Below are 20,112 nucleotides of genomic sequence, written 5' to 3' on the forward strand. Positions count from 1 at the left end.
TAGATGAAAAAACAAAGCTAACTTAGCTTAATTCTACTTAAGTTCATAAATAAAGCAATTTATTAATAAACACTTCTTTTCTCTTCCCTTTTGGGGTGTTTCATTTCATAGAACTACTTCTGTTAAATGTCATCATGTATAGTACAATCCCATTTTTCACAGTCACACAAAATTTCTAATCAGAGCGACAATGAGATACAGGGTAGCTTCTCATAAACTTCCCTGCAGCAAGAAAAATAATTATGTGTTTAAAATTCTCGACAAAAAAATAGCAAAGACCCTAAAATGCCAGAAAGTTTTAATTAAGTAGATCAGTTACTCTTCCTACTGCACAACCAAGACCAGAGGGGAAGCCTCTAAATAGATCTTAATTATTAATAAATGTGAAGCAAAATTTCTTTCCATAATATAAAAAATTTTCAAACTCCAAATAAATTACAGCAAAAAAGTTTCATCCTCTATATTTCTTACTGAGTCTCTAAAACACTATCTCTAGTATAAGTGTTAATAAAACAAAGAACTTGACCCTCTATGATCACTGTCTGTCCTTTCTTGGGTATTTAGATATAGCACAAGTCAAACTATGGTCTCAAAATGTAGTCCCTGCTCCCCTGGCCATGCGGGGGTAACTGAAATTGAGAGCAGGGTGGGGGAAGAATGGCTCCTAAGAACCACTGCAAGGCAGAGGCATTGGGATAAACCTGCTGGGGTTGGGGGAAAATGGAGATATAATGGGGCTACTTTTTTCACTGGAAGTCAATCAACAGTGACTATAACAAAAGAGAAGGCAGGATTAAGGTGGAAATAGACTTTCAATTCCCTTTTTACTAGACTAGCAAATTAAATTTCCCATAAAACTCGTAGGCTTCCAAAGCAACCCAAGAAAGCCTATAAGCATAAAGCAGAGTACTAATGGCAATATTTCAGTTACACTGCGGGTTTAATGAAACGCTTATTACATTATGAGTTGAATAAGGCTAAAGGTAGAAATAGCATTAAGCACCTTACCAGCATTATTTCTAGAAGAAAAAATATTTCGAGGTCCAATTGAAGAAAAAACAACTTATAGGAGGCAATTCATAACAGAACTACCTATACATTTAAACAACTAATATGATTTTCCCTCTAGTTTCCAAATATTCTATAATGTGGGTTTTGTGCTTTTATACAAAATAAAGTTTTACACACACACACACACACACACACACACACACCCCGCCCTGCTGGGATGGACTTACCTCTAGACCTTCCTGTATTGAACATTCTTGCCCCGTGTTTTTCTTCTTCTCTGCTTCTTTCCCACTACTGAGAAGATCCTAATTCCACTCAACCAAAACCTATCCATCTTTCAAAGCCAGACTAAGTCCAAAATTCTTCACAGTTCCCTCCCCAACCAGCCAAGTGGGAAAATAAGGGCAGGTAGCAAGGATCCTAACAAGACATAAAAAGAATGACACCTTTCTTTCATCTCATCTATACATTTAACTTCTACAAAGCCATTATGCACACTCAGATGAGGACAATTTCTTAGAATTAAAAGATAGGTTTTTCATCTAGTGTTCAACCAAAATACAGCAATGGGTTCCAACATGGGCAGAAAAATGGCGTATAGAACTCATCCTAAAAGTGGTACAATACAAATATAACGTATAAAATACAGCGAAAATAAAATACACGTTGTATTGTAAATAAAACACAAACACAATGTATTTTGAGCAATTTAAATTTAAGGGCTTTTCAAAAGAAAATTTTGTTTATATTTGATTTCTCTCTGTTTGTAGTGACTTGAGAACCCAAATCCTAAGACACAACTCCAGGCCACTTTTTAGAACAGCACACTAGGCAGCCAATTAATTAATCAAACTTCCACCAAAATTCATACTAAAACTTACCTAAAGACTTTTCTGTGCGTACTGGGAGAAAAGGGAAAAAGGTAAAACCTACAGGTGTTCCTTAGCACGGAATCAAGTTCCCACTAAACTGTGAGCTTCTTGAGGACAGACCATTTCTGACGCATTTTTGTATTTTATATTTTTACGTCACCAGTGCTAGCTCACACGGTGGGTACACCACTAAACGTTTGCTCAGAGAATGAATGTGTGCCAGTAATACAACTTTCTATTTTCTATTTATGAAGTAAAATAAGTACTTTTGGGGGGAAAACATTACAAATAATATTTGTTAAAGGAGACAGAGAGCAACAGACTTGCCTCTCTTCCCCCATAAACGAGTCTCTCAGAACACCAGCCTCTGAGCTACTGAAAAACTTACCCTTAGGAATGGTTTTAAATTAAGGGTATTCATTCTTTCAACAAAACATAGGATTACAAGGAAATTATTTCTCAAAATTTTAGAAAAGAGGGGCCAGCCCCATGACCAAAGGGTTAAGTTCACACATTCTACTTCAGCGGCCCCAGGTTCACCAGTTCGGATCCTGGGTGTAGACCTACCTATGCACCACTCATAAAGCCATGTTGTGGCGGCATCCCACATAGAAGAACTAGAATGACCTAAAACTAGGATATCAACTACGTACTGGGGCTTTGTGGAGGAAAAAAGAAAAGAGGAAGATTGGTAATAGATGTTAGCTCAGGGCCAATCTTCCTCACCAAAAAAAAAAAGTTTAGAAGGGAAACAAAAATAATTAATTAATTAAAAGAGACACAGTTCTAGTCCTCAATACCAAAACAATTATCTTTTGTCAAATCACAAACAACTAAAAATGGACTTGGAAATTGGCAGAGTTTGAAATCGGTAGGTAATGTTGAAGTGGTTCATAAAAATGAAATTCTCCTACAACATACTCCCAAAACAATAAGTGCCCACAAAATTTACAAAGGACTTAGGGGTTACATACAAAAGACATTATATGAAACATTCACCTGAGCAGATTCCGGACTGACTTCTTAAGTCAGATTCTTAAATGCAAGAGGTTTGTTTTATCATTAATTTACATAAATCAGAGACCAGGCCAAAAAAAAAAATCACTGAAATTTATCTCTGATAATGAGAGGTTTTATAAAGTACATCCCAGGATCTCAGAAGAAAAACAATTTCTATTCCCCAGGAACACAGTTATGTTCCATGAAAATCAGTTTTAGCATTAAACTGAATAAAATAAAAATGATCTGAAAGTCGAAAGGGCCAAATGTTAAGTCCTATCACTGTGGGATAAGCCCAGTACTCATATGAATTAAAGGCGTTAATGAATAAAGTCCAGAACCTGAACCTTGAGTCATTAAAACCAACTTCAGACCGAAAAACTTGCTACCAAAATTTGAGAAAGCAGGAAAGTTTCAAGTTTAACGTTTATCAAAATTTGATGCTATTTTCCCTAACAAAGGGGCTGCCTCATCCAATCTCTAGTTTCTATTGTTTAAAAAGGTAAAGAGAAACTTTTTTGTATTGCAAAACTAAGAGGCTAGAAATTAACTCTAATTTCTCTCACTCTTTGCTTCTTCAAATATTACAACTATCTAAACAAAACTCACCGAAAGTCCCAAGTTACCCACTAAACCAAAAAAACTAACAAAAAGATCCAAGAGTTAAGAGAAGAAACGGGTAGAGTTATGCATTACTGACCTAACATAAACATCCTTACTTAAAAGCATCTAGTGATGTTTCTTCACCAACGGGGAATGTATTTCTAGGAATGTGCTCATTTTAACAACATTTCCTCATAAATCAGATGTTTCAAAGAGTCAGTGATGAAGACTTTTACCTCCATTTATGAGCATTAAACAAGATCTGTTTCAAATTAGTTTTTGTTTAAACAAACTGTATCATTGTTCCTCCTGATTTTCACCTCTAGACTTAGAGCAGCTGAATACAATGCGTGCATAATAACATAGTAGACAATGATTTCATGTACTTATTGTGTCAATACTCAGTCTCTGGAATTAAATCCACATAATTTACAACCCCTGAAATATTTGTTTAAGGTAGACAAAGAAGCGAATATTCCATAAAACTCTGCACATTCATGGTTTGGAGAATTTTAGAACAAAATTAACTACTTCAATCATTAATCAGAATAGAAACTTTCAAAATATACTCTGAAGTAAAATCAAAGAAACTAATCCTGGTCACAGGACTACATCATGAAACAATTTCACCAGAGGTCCAAATTCCAACTTCCTTTACTACTGGGAAAGCACAAAGTTCAAATTCAAGTAAACTTTTCTCTGTAGAAAAATAACAGGGCTGTAATTAAGAAAGAGGTGACCAGTTGGGTCAAGCAACAGGTGGAACCAAAGATTCTCCTAGAAGCAGGAAAGTACTGACTGCTAAGTATTACATTAATACTAAATAAGAATAAGAATTCAATAAGAAATTCCCTAATTTTATCAGGAAAAGCCTCAGATTAGAAACCATATTTTAAAAATTACTTTCGAATCTCCATTACAGATTATAACAGAAGAAAGAAAGAAAAAAAGAAAAACCCAAATCAAAGCTAAAGACAGTCACTGGCAGCAAGAACCTTCAGCAAGTCATCTGGGTGATGGTGCTGTCTCTGGCTGGCTCTTCCTAGCATCTACTGGAAGAAAAGGAGAAAGTTAGGCAGAATGAGTGCTCCAGCAGCCGTGTCCTACAGTCCAGCTCTTCCTTCCACCACGGACTTTGTCAGAAGACAGTATGACATCATTCCCTGCTAATGTGACACCTTACAGAAATGGTTAAATTTACTCCTGCTCTGTGCCAGCTTCTAAATGATATGTTATGAATATAGTTTAATAAAGAGTTACTAATCTAGACGAGACAGAGTGCTGAGAGCACTTTACAATGCCCTATTAAATTGAAAAATCCATTTCTCTCACAAAGTCTAGATAAAAGGGGAAAAAACACCAATGTGATGGACAAGTTCCTTTTTAAATTCCCTTAATTCTGTATTTTCAGACTTTTCAAAATTAATCCCAACAGTAAAAAAATCTGTCTCCTCTAGAGATAATATTTATGCTGTTTTTAATCACACCCAAAGTTCTACGAATAACCTCAAGTTCTTAATTCCTAATATTTAAAGTCTTGTGCTTAACCTGCAAAAATCTTGCTATTTCATAAGAAGTGTTTAAGCAAAGCCATTTAAGAAAGCCATTTAATATAATGCCTAACATGAGGCTATTAAGAAACTAAGAATACTATTCTGTTTAAAGAGATTAAAATTTTTAAATTACAACTTGCTTAGAAACAAGAATACTAATCTCAGATGACACATAGTGGTATCTTTTAGAAATTACTGAAGTAGAGTGTATCTTTTAAAAATAGGTGTAGTATTCAGAACTTTTATTATTAATGATTACAAAATGTGCTACACCCAGTAACATAAATTATTCCCTTTATTTTAGCGAGGCATTTAAAATAGGATCTGTGGTATCTGTGGTTGTCAAGAGTGCAAAATTTTATTACTATAAAAAGGTCAACTACACTTTGGGGCATACGATGTTTACTCAACACAACTATTTATATTACTAGATACACACTAAACTTTGAATTATCTTCTTAAACTTGATATAAAGGTGTGAAAACATATAACATGCAGACCAGACTAATATTAAAGATACATTTCCCCAGTCTTCTAAAAGAATGATAAAAATGTGAGAATATACCAACTTCCTCAATCTATCAACTTTTAAACTATGTTTGAAAATACCAATTATACTCTCATATATGCCCCAACTAATCAAAACAAAACACAAAGCAATGATGCAGATATTCTCATTATTCCCTGACTCATGGGATTTCAACTAAATGACAACTAGATCAGTAAGTGCTGTATATTTCATATTCCGCATATTACAGACAATGCCTGACTGGCAAGATACAGCCCAAAAGCCTTTCCTCTACCCTTCACATATGGCTCTAAAAGTTTGAGTTAAGAAAGAATTTTTGAATTCACAATACTACACAGAAAAAGATGTTTTAAGTCTGCTAAAGTTTTTTAGATTAACAACAATACAAAGAAAACCTCACATAAACCCAGAAGATTAAAATGAATGCGATGGAATAGACCACGTGAAGAAAATCTTAATTTAAGATTGCAGGCACATGTGAGTGTGTGTGTGTGTGTGTGTGTGTGTATACACCCACAATACACACACATGTATACTGCACCACAAACCATCAATTCAGATTAAGCCCAAGGAGTGTTAAAGAGAGATTCCCAAAGTGAGCTGCTGAGAAAGAAAAAAAAAAGGTTAGGGAGCTAACATGTTAAATTTTCTCCAGAATTTTCTAGCATTTTGTGGTAAAGGGATGGAACGATTTCTCTAACCCGTCACAATTAAGCAGCCCATTATATTTTGATGCATTGTATATTCAGTAGAGCACATTCAGCAAATATAGTTTGATTTCTAATAACGCTGTACTCATAATTCTGCCTCCTACAAACATCTCAGAAAACATAACCACGTTCTACCGATGCTGAAACGACCAACACTGTTACCGATATCAAATACGTAAGGACTATTACAATACTATTAGATTTCACTGTACGCAGTCTGATCAATGCTTTGAAACTAGCAAGTATGCCATAAACGTAATATGCTTTGCAGCAGATTTTACTAGCATAAAAGATACCGAGGCAACAGGGGCCCTTTTTATCCACCACTTCAACAAAAGTCTGTAAAAATCAAAGATTTACCAAAGCTTTTCCTCAGCGAGGCACCTAGGTCTTCCTTCGAAAACCAGACTATTCAACAGCTCCCTACCAAGAACACACCACTCTACCACATAGCACATATTGTACACCGTCAGTACCGAGACACTCGAACCACCTGGACTGACAGAGTTAGGTTGTCAGCTCCGAGGCATTGTTAGTGTGCAACAAACACTGAAGCAGCTAAGCCCTCCCAGGTACACTAGGTGGTAACCTTGGCACTAAGTGCCTCGATAGTGCAGACCTCTTTCTCTATTAGAAAATGCGTAAGGCTGTTGCAAGGAAAATGCTACAACCATGAGGATCTATTCACAAAGAAAAGGAGAAAAGGGCTGGTTTTCTCTCTATTCAAAAACTCTGCGGTGGGAGACGGAGGCACAAATCCAAGAAACCCCGCTTCTGGTCGCAATCCTGTGACAGCCCGCACAGCAGCCTGGCCGAGCCAGAACTCAGTTTTCCTATCGGCAAAATGGGAATCACCACCGCCACCCTGGCGCCTCTCCAGGGAGTCCGGCACACCCAAGAGGGCTAAGACTACCCTGGACCATAAGAGGTGGGGAGGGGCCGCTGCTCCCAGACGCCCACCCCGGACCTCCCCCGACCCCCGCCACAGAAAGGCAGGGCCGGCGTACCTGGCTTCACAGTCTTGAGACGGATGGGCTCGCGGAAGTGGCGGATGACAGCCAGTGTGTCCCGGTTGGTAAGCCCGCTGACAGGCGTCCCGTTCACCTCCAGCAGCACATCCCCCGGGCTGGGCGCCTTGCCCGAGACGACGCAGCAGGTGCCCCCGCCGGGCTCGTCGCGGAGCCGCCCCAGGTAGGGGAACTCACCGCGCTCCGCGCCGCCCCGGATCTCGGCGCCCAAGTCGCCCGGGGGCCCGGCCCAGGACACCGCGCACTCCTGCACCTTGCTGAGCCAGTGCTTCTTCTTCTTCAGCGTCTTCGACATCCCGAAGCCCGCTGCACCATGGGGGAGCCCCCGCGCGGGCGGCGGGGGCGCCGCGCCGGGCCCCTCTCAGCCTGGGGCCCCCGGCGGCCCGCGCAGCCCGGCGAGGGGGGCCGCGCCGCTCCGGCACCCCCGCCCCCGACCACAGCCCGCCGGGGGCCGGGCCGCCCCAAGCCCCGAGACGCCCCTCGGACGCCCCTCCCGGCTGCGCTCCCCGGGGCTGCCCGGGCTCGGCGAGGGCCACCCCGGATTAGGCTGAAGAAAGGAGAAGGGAATGGTCCCCAGGCGGCTCCGTAGGGGCTTCGGGCGGGGTCACAGCCGACGGCTGGCCCCCGGGCTTCGCGCCGGAGCGGCGGGAAAGGCTGGAGCGGGGGGGCGGGGAGGTGAGAGGGAAGAGCCGAAACGGGAAAAATCCGCCGGGGGCGCGCCGAAGCGCGCGTAGTCCCGGCGCCGGATCGATCGTGGCCGCTGCGGAGCCGGAGCGCCGAGACCAACGCCTGCCCAGGCTGCCAGGAAACTGCCGCTTTCAAACCCGCCGCAACCTCCTCCTCCTCCCTCTTCCCTTCCCCCCCGCCCTCGCCCATCCCTCACCCAGAGCCCCGCCCCCTCCCGCCGCGCGGCGCCCGGCGCGCTGCCGTCACCGGCCAGGCGCTTGGGAACGAGCCCAGGCCCTGGACTCCCTCGCCGGGGATTGGCCCCCGGCGGGCAGGGGGCGGACCCGCGGCGAGAATGAGAGCCACCGATTGGTTGGTAGGAGTGGAGGAGGCGGGCACTAGGATGACTGAAGTTTAAAGAGGGAGGAAAATAGAAGTTTGAGGAATGAAGGAGGGCGAGGGGAGGGGCAGGGGAGCGAAACCCGCTCCAGGTCGGAGGGCGAGAGAAGCCCTGGGTGCAGCGGCTCGAGCCAGGAGAAAACTTGGACAGCAGGGGCGACAGAACTCCTCGAGGTGGAGGCGTGGCTGGCCAGCCGGGCGGAGTCGGGGGCGGAGCCTCGGGGCCTGGGCGGGGCGCTGAGAGGAGCGGGCGTGCTGTGGAGAGAGGACGTGCTGAGACCGCGGCCAGAGGTGGCGGGACCTCGGGGGTGGCCTGTTGCAGCCGGTCATTTACCCCGAGTCGCTGTTTCCTGTTCATTCATTCAACAAGTGTTACTGAACGCCCACTGAGGCAACCAGACTCCGGGGTCAGGTTGATGGAAGGTAAAATAGAGCCCAGCACATTACTGTGTGACCTCTGGCAAATTAGACAACCTCTCTGAGCCGCAGCATCCTCAGCTGAAAGTGGAGATAATTATACCCCTCCAGGTTGTTGTGAAGATTACATGAGGTAGATATAAAGTATCTGCAGAGTGTCTGGCAGAGGGTGGATGCTTCTTACCATTTCGTAGCTGATCATGATAACAATGACTTGATGTCAGAAATTGTGCTAGGTACTGGGGTTCAAGGAAGAAGAAAACAGAGGCCCTACTCTCAAGGTGGTCACATTCTAGCAGGCGAGACTGACAAGTAAGCAGACTGCCTTAGGTGAGGTAAGGAGTGGAGGTGGAAGGTGGATTAGGAACTAGCCTAGTAGCTAGCTGACCTGGGTTGGAGTCCGGGCATGCTACTTACTTGCTGTTTGATCTTAGCCAAATCTCAGCTTCAAGTTTACTCCTCTGTAAAGGAGGTGGAGGGAGAGCTAACATTGAATAAAGGACATCTTAGGTCCCTTCCAGCACTAATTTTTCAGAAACTCTTCCTGAGTTTTCTCTCCTCCCTGGATTGACTCACACTCTCTCGTCTTTGTCTTTTAAAAATCCTGTCCATCCTCATATCAAATGCCATCTCTTCTGATTTCTTGTCCTTGGGAGAAAGTGATCTGTCTGAGCTGTGCGACTTTGTTCCACTTTTGCAGCATGCCACTTATTTATGTAGTCTCCTTTCCTGGTTGAGGAAAGCCCTTCTTTAAACTATGAATAACTCCACGGAATCTCACCACATTTCAGAGAGCCTGGACCCAGCTTCAACAGCTGCAGTGATCTGTTCACACCATTGTATCAGTCAGGGCCTGGCAGGAAACAAATGGTACTTTGCAAAGATGTGGGCAGGGTGTGGGAAACCACAAGGGAAGTGTGAAAGCCTGGGGCTACAAGCTCTGAGATCTGTAGAAGGCAAGGGAAGGGACAGTTACCAAATCTCAGCAGAGAAAGGGCAGCAGGACCCTCAGTCCAGGGATACAGCCAGCCTGAGTAATCACCCAGGGAAGAAGCTGGGGGATTTCTAGCTCACTCACCTCCCTCCTCCAGTCTCCTGCTGGTGCATCCCCAGGGCCACATTCAACCAGAAGCCAGAGGACCGGATGATGCAGTCCGTATCAGTCAGTCACACAGAGAAGAGGAAGCAGTGCATCTGGAGAAAAAAAGGGAAAATACCCAGCGCAGACGTGCATTGCTCAGATTTACCCAGATCTGAGATAAAGCTGAGTGCTTTTTTTCTGAACTACTACCTACACTAACGGATTCCTGCCTGAAATCTTGATAACCTCCACTTCATCTGTTCTCACAGCAACTCTGGGAAAACATCTTTTCCCTGCCCAGATTGTATCCATTAAGATGGCTTTGGCCACAAGAAACAGAATATCGAAGTAACAGCAGCTTAAAGCATGAGGTCATTCATTGTATCTTTAACATGAAGTTCAGATGTAGGTAGTCTCAATGTTAGTTCAGCAGCACAGTCATGTCATTAAGGACCCAAGCTCTTTTTTATGCTTGCTCTCTACCACCTTCACATGTTGGCTTTTGTTTCCAGGCTTGTCAGCTCTTGATTACAATGTGGTTGCCACAGCTCCAGACTTCACATCCTCAGAGGTCATTGTACAAGCAGGAAGGGAGGGAAAGGCAGTGCAGCTCCCATTTTTATGAAGGAGAAAAATCTTTCCCAGACTGCCCCCCCCCCCCACAGTGAAATCTCCCTTACTGGCCAAAAAATGGTCACATACCCACTGCAGACCAGTCAGTGACGATAGAAAATGGGATTGCCACAGTTCATTAAGCTGAGCATGAGTCACTCCCAAACGAAATAGGAGTTCTGTTTGAGAGGAAAAAGGGGGCATAGTTGTTAAGTAGGCACCCAACGGTGTCTGCCACATGCCTCAACCAAGAATGTTATTGACTCGTGGGCAGAAAACTGCATGATTAGGAGCTTGAGGTCTGGAGTCAGACTGCAAATCCCCTCTTTTCTACTCATTAGCTCTGATCTTGAATAAACTATTTAACCTCACCTAACCTCAGTTTCCTCGTCCATAAAATGGATATAATAATAGTCCTCACCTGAATGGTTATGAGACCTGAATGGAGCTCTTTGAGTTAAGCAAGCACTTAACATACGATTTGGCATATAAGCAAACACTCACATTATAATTTTAGTTTGTGTTAAATAGTAATATTTGTGACAAGGCTAAAAGCATTGCTAATCACCTTTATAATTCTGTAAGTATTAAATTCATCCATTTTAGTGCTTAGGTTCAGTTTAAAAAATATCCTAGAAATAAACTACCCACTCCAGTGAATTAATTCTGGTAAGATACTATTCGAGAAATTACTACGTAATCAAAGGGGTCACTCTGTAAACTTCTCTGTCTAAAATGGCACCTATCCAGATAATCAGATTGTGTCTGTATTTATCACTGCTCCCAAACCAAACGGTTTGGCTTAATAGTTGTGATTTCTATTGGGAATATTAATAAGCCAAACAATATGGAAGCTGGTTTAACCAAGTTGAATTTGATGCTCTCCAATGTTTCTTTGGGCCCCCTCTATCTAATTATAGAGATAAACGTGGATATGTTTCAAGATGCATACTGCCTGAATTGGGTCCCAAGACAGCTGCAGTGGCTCCATGTAACACAAGTATCACAACAATGTCCAGAGACTCAAAGGAGGGAAGAGGGTGCTTCTTTCCTTGTTTCCTTTTTGTAGATCAAGGAAACCTTTCCCAAAGGCTCCCAAGCAAGACTTCGCCTCCAGCTCATTGACCTGAACAAACCAAAGATGCAAAGGGTAATGAAATACGAGTATCCAGTTCACCATCTGGTGCTTAGAAGGGGATCCACTGTCTTGTAAACTACACGGCTGCTCAATATCTGGATAAAATTTGGGGGGGTCTCTTAGCAAATATGAAGAGGGGAGATTGCCTTTTAGGCAAGCAATCCATAGTTTCTTCCGCAAATACCTTCCATTGATTTCCTTCTAATATTTTTTGGCAAGGTGAGAAGTTTGTTTGATTTTGTAATATTGTGCTGTTTTCCTAATGAGTTAAATAAACCCTTTAAGCAGTAAATTTGCAAGTTTTTTGAATTGACCCACGCTTAGTTACTCCTTTGTACAATCCAAGATGACTCGTACGGTGGTATGGTTTGTGCACTGGACAACTCCAGAGGCATCACTCACATTGGAGGCTATGTAAGTACTACCCCTGGAGTTGTATGTGGCTCTGTGCCAAAGCAGGGCAAGTGTGGGAAGAAATGTTAGATTTCATTTATTTTTATATTCTCACTAGTTTCTTTCATGGAAACCTGAATTTCTAGTAACAATAAATCAAATCGTTATTTAGATGAAGTCATTCTCAAGCATTAAGGTGGAGGAGAGTGGGGGAGACGTAGACACATCAAACAAATATTTGCCTTCTACACAGAATACAAGAACATTCATCTGTTTTTAGTCCCATAAATTATTGTAATAAAATTATCTTGAATTTTGAAAATTCTGATCCACAAAGTCTTTCGCTGGTTTAGAAAATGTTCATGTTTACCTGTATTGTGGAAATGATATATGTAATGTAATCTAACATTAATAGCCTAACCAAATTCACTATTAGTGTTCTATTGTATCTTTACATTTTATTAACATTTTTATTTGCCTAGGCCTATGGGCTAATTTGTATGCTAAATGCTAAAATATGCTCAATTACAAAAGCAATAACATGGAAACTTTTATTTCACTTAAACAACCTAATTTATTGTCTAAAATCTGTGTTACTATGTTTCATGATAAACGTGCATTTTTTGCCCATGGATACACTTACCTGCAAGTGATCAAGTGAATCCAGCCCAAGTTCGCAGAACAATAGAAATATTCAAAACCAAGTGCAATGCCAACATGCTTTGAAAGGGGGCTTAGTGAAGCAGTCAGATGTCAAGTTTGTCTAACTAAGCAGGACAAAGAGAACATTGAATGAACTAGAAAATACCAAAATACCCATCTTTCATCTTTCAGCTTAAATGCAACCTCCTACTCATGGCCAGCCTTGATCTCCTTCAGCTGGGTGTCATCTCTTTCTTTTCCAAAACCAATAGCACGTTGTCCCTATGTGTTTTCTTTTCCAGTAGACCTCAAGATTCTTGAGGGCAGGGTCCCTTTCTGCTTCATTTGTGTATCCCCCACTGGGCTGGGCGCTTTGTCTTCAGTATAGTTAGCATGCATTCGTTCATTCATTCAAACAACAGAGAGAATGCCTGTTATGAGCAGGCATTTTTCAGGTGCTGGTTTACAGCAATAAACAGACTTACAAGGTCCTTCCTTTCATGGGGAAGACAGTATACGGGAAAAGAAAGATTTCCTCGACCCTCTTAGGGTCCCTGGCTAGGTCTGAAAATTAAACTGGCAAAAATAGATTAATAGGAGAAAGCATATAAATTTATTTAACATAAATTTTATGTGACACAAGAGCCTTCATGAGGAAAGGAAGGTCTGAAGAAATGGTTAAACCTAAGTATTTTTATGCTAGGTTTCGTGAAGAGTGGAAAGTCATGGAAAGATAGAATAGGGCAGAAAGTATGAGCTAACTGTAGTAAACTGGGGAAAATTAGCAAGGCTGTTTACATAGATTCTTCTCTCTATCCCTCCATCTTGGAGATAAGGATGCTCCTTTTCTCGGGAATAGGGAGGGCGCCTCTCATGTGAGGGGCTTACAACCTGCTTCAGGGAAGAAGTGCAGGAGGAAAGTCACAGAGACTTTCCTGCCTCTGCCATTTCCTCAGACTCCTTCAGCTTAAAATATTCAATATGCCAAGGTGCCATATATTGGGATAATTTGTCCTGAACTCCATCAACAGTAAACCCGAAACAAGTAAGTAATCAAGATAATTTCAAATGCACGTCCGGATGAATAATAAATACACTTAGTAAATATTTTTAAAAATAATAATTTCCAGTAGTCAAATAGTACTATAACTAACATAGATGATGCAGAATGAAGTGATGGGTGGTTAGGAGAGGACGTGGGCTGTATTAGACAGAGGGCTTAGAGAAGTTCTCACTGAGAAGGTGACGGTTTTGCTGAGACCTGAATGACAAGGAAGAGGGAGCCAAGTGAAGACCTGAGACTCGAGCATTCCAGGCCAACACAAAGACCTTAGGTAGACCTGTGTCTGAATTTGAGGAACAAGAGTGCCAGTGTGGCTGGAGTGTGGTCATGGAGAAGAAAGTGGTAGGAAATGAAGTCAGACAGGTATACTGGAGGCCAGATCACATAGAGACTTTCAGGCCAATGAAAGGAATTTGAATTTTATTCAGAGCACAACAAGAAATTCTAAGGAGAAGAGTGGCAGAATATGATTTATGTTTTAGACTGATGGTTCTGATTGCTATGCAGAGAAGGATGGGGTGACAGTAGAAGCAGGCAAGCCAGATGGAAACCTGGTACAAGGCCAGTGAGAGATGATGCTGGCATGAATCAGGTAGAAACAATGGAGATGAAAATTTGTTGAATGCACTGTGGAAATCAGAAATTATAGCTTTAATTTCCTATACTGATCATAGTTAAAGAAATATGTTACAATTGTATTTAATAAGAAGCTTCGTGGAATGTAATTGCTTTGTTGAAATGTCCCTTCACACTAAGATAAGGAGGAGGTTAGAAAATAAAAGGTGGGGAAAATTCTTAATTAAGTTTAATTTTTTACAAGTTCTTTCTTATGTTTATTGAGAAGAGCATCCAGAGAGATGAAATGTTAATTTCAAGACTTTTGTTTAATCTCTTAGGAAAGTAGCATCTACCCTAGCATACGATGACTTTAAAGTATGTGAAACAGTATATATTGTTCTTTTAATCTACATGTATTGTTATAAGAAGTGGAATTTGTTTCTTGACTTATAAGGGAACTCACAGTCTTGTTTTAAAACAGCTCTATACCATATAAAATCTTTTAGGTTCTTTTGACTATTTAGAAAACTTCAGACCTTTGACACAATTTCTGATTGCCGACTGGAAGCAAATAAACAGTGCCTTTAGCAGATTCCAATACAAGGCACCATGTAAAGCTCCCTTTCTTCAACAAAAGGAAAATTCTCATTTACTTGGCTAAGCTTAGGTGAAGTGCTTCCAAGTGCACACTCCCAAATTTCACAGTAAAAATAATTGGAAACACACCACATGAGCTTAAAATATACACACTCCATTCAAAGACGGAGTCCTGTGGCCTTTCTTATACTTAACAAAAGTATCCAAGTAAAGTCTATATTTTCCTTCATTCACAAATGGAAAGTGACCTTGTTGGATTTGGGATGAGAGAGGGAAGGAGCTGAATTTCAGTCCAGAAGCAGGGAAACATTCTAGATAATACAGGCTCTGAAGAGGTGCTTCTATGCTTAGAAGTTAAAGTTAATCTTGGCACGTTTAAATATATAATAACTGCCTGCTAAGAGAGTAGATCTTAAAACTTCTCATCACAAGAAAAAAAGCATAATTATGTGTAGTGATGGATGTTAACTAGACTTATTGTGATCATTTCACAATATATACATACAGTGAAACATTATGTTGTACACCCGAAACTAATGTCAATTATATCTCAATAAAATAAGTAAATAACTGCCCATGCACAGTTTGATAGCCACAAATAGGACAAAGAGAGCAACTGGTTATGTCAACAGCAAACCTTCAGAACCATTAATACAAAACAACACATGGTTAATTTTCAAGGTTACCTTTTCAGACTTGGTGTGTTTGAGGATGTTAAGAGATTGAAAATTTCAAGTTGCAAGCCTGCTATGAACTGAATTGTGTCCCCCTCAAAATTCATATTTTGAAGCCCTAACCCCCCAGTGTGACTGTATTTGAAGATAGGACCTATAAGGAGGTAATTAAGGTTAAATGCGGGCATAAAGGTAGAGACCTAATTCAATGGGATTGGTGGCCTCTTGAGAAGGCAGATCCTCCCCCTCTGCCAGCAAGAAGGAGGCAGTCTGCGAGCCAGAAAGAGAAAAGAGGGCTCTCACCGGAAACTGACCATGCTGCACCCTCATCGCAGACTTCCAGCCTCTGGAACTGTGAGAAAATTAATTTCTGGGTTTTTTCTTTTAATTTTCTTTTTTTTTTTTTTGAGGAAGATTAGCCCTGAGCTAACTACTGCCAATTCTCCTCTTTTTGCTGAGGAATTGACCCTGAGCTAACATCCATGCCCATCTTCCTCTACTTTGTACGTGGGACGCCTACCACAGCATGGCTTTTGCCAAGCAGTGCCATGTCTGCACCCGGGATCCGAACCAGTGAACCCCGGGCCCCCGAGAAGCAGAACGTGCGAACTTAACTGCTGCGCCACCAGGCTGGCCCCTATTTTCTTTTTTTGTTGTTTATTTATTTATATATTTTTTTATTTTGGTAACGTTGGTTTATAACATTATATAAATTTCAAGTGTCCATCATTATATATTTTAATTTCCGTGTAGATTACATCATATTCACCACCCAAAGATTAGCTACCATTCATCACCACACACGTGTGCCTAATCACCCTTTTTGCCCTCCTCCCTCACCCTTCCCCTCTGGTAACCACCAGTCCAATCTGTTTCTATGTGTTTGTCGTTTTTCTCTTCTACTTATGAGTGAGATCATACTGTATTTGACTTTCTCCCTCTGACTTATTTCACTTAGCATAATACCCTCAAGGTCCATCCATGTTGTCACAAGTCACTGGATTTCATCATTTCTTATGGCTGAGTACTATTCCATTGTGTATATATACCACATCTTCTTTATCCATCTGTCCCTTGATGGGCACCTAGGTTGCTTCCAAGTCTTGGCTATTGTGAATAATGCTGTGATGAACATAGTGTTGCAAGTATCTTTATGCATTCATGTTTTCATGTTCTTTGGAAAAATACCCAGCGGTGGAATAGCTGGATTGTATGGTAGATCTATTCTTAATTTTTTGAGGAATCTCCATGCTGTTTTCCATAGTGGCTGCCCCAGTTTGCACTCCCACCGGCAGTGTATGAAGGTTCCCTTCTCTCCACACCCTCTCCAACACTTATTGTTTCTTGTCTTGCTGTTGCTTAAGCCACCCAGTCTATAGTATTCTGTTATAGCAGCAGAGCTGATTAAGACATATGCAGTCAGAGTGATCCTTTGGAAAAAAATAAGCAAGATCATGTCACTCCTTGCTCAATATGGCATTGTATCCCAATTTCACCCAGGGTAAAAGCCATTGTTCCCACAATTGACCAACAGCCCTGCCATCATCCAGTTACCTCTCAGATCACATTTCTTACTGCCCCCAACTCACCTACTTGACTCCACTCCAACTACACTGGCCTTCTTGCAATTCTTTCAACATGCCAGGCATGCTCCTGCCTCAGCTCTCCCTGTGTCTAGAGTGCTCTTTTTCCAGATATCTGCATGACTCATTCCCTCATCTCCATTGACATTGGCTCAAAAGCCACTTTTTGCTGGGCTCTACTTTACCCTGCATTCTAAAAATGCTAACATCCCCCCAACTCCTAAACCTCTTTACCCTGCTCTATCTTTTCTTTCCTGTGTCTACAGCATTTTTCACTTTCTGATACACTATAGAATTTACTTGCTATGTCTATTATTTTTTGTCTGTCTCTACCCCAGAGTGTAAGATCCAGGAGGGCAGGGAGCTTTGTTTTGTTTGCTGATTTATCCCCAGTGCCTAGAACAGCACCTAGCTCATAGTAGGATCTTGATAAATACCTGTCTGCCCGAGTGCTTTCCCTTCAAAGTTCTTTCAGATATATTAACCATACTAGGTGATTTAATCTTCATAATAATTTTAAAATAATTCGGTCTTTGTGATAGTCCTGTGAGGTAGCTGTCATCATATTGCTATTCACTAGTGGGTCAGAAAGGTTACTACAGTCACCCACAGGTTTCTCAACATTAGGTATGAGTCAAAACATGAACTCAGATATTTTTACTTCACATCTAGCCTCCTTTGCTATGCCACAGTGGTCATTCTAAGGCATTTTCACAGTAGAACAAAATGTCAAAGTACTCAGATTAAGAAATGGTGGTCTCGGGGCTGGCCCCGTGGCCGAGTGGTTAAGTTCGCGCGCTCTGCTGCAGGCGGCCCAGTGTTTCGTTGGTTCGAATCCTGGGCGCGGACATGACACTGCTCATCAGACCACGCTGAGGCAGCGTCCCACATGCCACAACTAGGAGAACCCACAGCGAAGAATACACAACTATGTACCCGGGGGCTTTGGGGAGAAAAAGGAAAAAATAAAATCTTAAAAAAAAAAAAAAAAAAAAAAGAAATGGTGGTCTCCATTACAGTTGCATCAGAATGGTTAAAATGAAAAAGACCGACCCCATTAAGTGTTAGCAAAAAATGTAGACATGTGAGAACTCTCATACACTGTCAATGAAAATGGAAATTGGTTTAACCACTTTGGTAAACTGGCAGTTTCTACTAAAGTTAGCAAATGTATACCCTACGACCCATCCATTCTACTCCTGGCTGTCTATCCAACAGAAATGAGGACTTACGTCCTCTGAAAGATCTGTACAAGAATTATTTACCCTAGGCCAAAACTGGAAACAACCCAAATGTCCATTAAGATTAGAATGGCTACCTAAATCTTGGTATATTCTTAGAATACTACACAGAAATGTAAGAAAAAACCGATTCTGTACCCAGCAAAATGGATGAATGTCACAGTCATAATTTTAAGCAAAAGAAGCCAGACACAAAAGTATATACTATATGATTCTCTTGATAGGAATTTCAAGAATGGGCAAAACTAATACATGGTGATTGAGTTCAGAATAATGATTACCTTTGAGGGAGTATTTACTGAAAGGGGCACAAAAAACCTTCTAGGGTCTGGGCAATGTTCTATATCTTTTTTTTTTTAAGGAAGATTAGCCCTGAGCTAACATCTGCCACCAATCCTCCTCTTTTTGCTGCGGAAGATTGGCCCTGAGCTGACATCCATGCCCATCTTCCTCCAGTTTATATGTGGGACGCCTGCCTCAGCATGGCTTGCCAAGCGGTGCCATGTCCGCACCCGGAATCTGAACCGGTGAACCCCAGGCTGCCGAAGCGGAACGTGCACACTTAACCTCTGAGCCACCGGGCCAGCCCCATGTATATCTTGATCTGAGTAGTGCTTAAAAGAGTATAAACATAGATAGAAATCAATCGAGCTGTACACTTAAGATTATATGCTTTATTATAAGTTATATATCAATAAGTTTTTTAAATGAATAGTTTCTATCAATGAGGAAATGATGAATTATTCAATAAATGGTTGCAGAACAAATGGCTGGCCATCTGAAAAAAATAAACGTTGATCCTTGATCCCTACCATATTCCTTACTTGAAAATAAATTTCAGATGATCAAATATTTCAATATAAAAAAATCCAAAAAGTACTAGAAAAAAGATGGTAAAATTGTTGTCTCATATTGGAGGAAGGAAGGCTTTTCTTATCAAGACACAAAACACAGGATAATCTTAAAGATTATTAAATCTGACTACAAAAAAGATTAAATGTGTGCATGAGAAAACAATTACCATAAACCAAGTTTAAAAATAATGACAGTCTTAGAACAAATATTTACGAAATTTTTTGACAAAGGCAAATTTCCTTCTTATACAACAAGTTCCTATAAATTAGTAAGCAAGCAAAACAAAACAAAATAAGTAGTCCAATGGAGAGATAGGCTAAGTTAGATTATAGAAAAATAATAATAAAACTGACTTTAAACATACAAAAAGGTGTCAACTTAATTTTTAAACAACAATAAAATTCCATTTGTCATCTAACAGATTGACAAGGATCACAAAGTTTGATAATGTGTTGTTGAGATGGGACTATAAATTGGTGTACTTCTTTGGTGGGTAATTTGCCAGCATCAAAATTTTAAAATTTTCAATGCAGTTCTACTACTAGGAATTTTCAAAGACTTATGTGCTAGCAAATGCATTGCAGCATTGCATGTAGTAGAAAATGTCTAGAATAGAGGTTGGTTAAATGAACTGCGATATATGCATTCAATAGAATACTGTGCAGAATGAGGTAGAGCTTCATATGCTGAGGGGGAAAGATCCTTAAGATTGATTTTTTCAAGGTATAGATATGTTTGTTCCTATTTGGATTGAAAATCGGGGGTGGGGGGGGTGGATGTTTGCATCCACATATATATGCCTGTGTCCTCGGGGGGATCTACAAGAAACTAATGGCTGTGATTGTCTTTAGGCAGTATGAATGGGAGGTGAGAAGGAAGAAATGCTTT

The 20,112-nt window shown here is 41.2% G+C and overlaps 1 protein-coding gene across 8 annotated transcripts in view; it reads right to left on the bottom strand.

Moving 5' to 3' along the window:
* MAGI3 (membrane associated guanylate kinase, WW and PDZ domain containing 3) overlaps positions 1-7,735 on the bottom strand; it is a 219,450-nt gene extending 211,715 nt beyond the window's left edge. For 6 of the 8 annotated variants that reach the window (XM_070607886.1, XM_070607893.1, XM_070607888.1 and 3 more), the window contains exon 1: positions 7,285-7,735. In XM_070607886.1, the coding sequence (XP_070463987.1) occupies positions 7,285-7,600 (316 nt within the window). In that variant the 5' untranslated portion in view covers positions 7,601-7,735. The remainder of the gene's footprint in view (positions 1-7,284) is intronic. The other 2 variants (XM_070607884.1, XM_070607890.1) reach the window with 2 other exon arrangements.
* Between the last annotated feature and the right edge of the window lie 12,377 nt (positions 7,736-20,112).

Source organism: Equus przewalskii, unplaced genomic scaffold (genome assembly GCF_037783145.1).
Source record: "Equus przewalskii isolate Varuska unplaced genomic scaffold, EquPr2 ChrUn-13, whole genome shotgun sequence".
Lineage (NCBI taxonomy): Eukaryota > Metazoa > Chordata > Mammalia > Perissodactyla > Equidae > Equus > Equus przewalskii.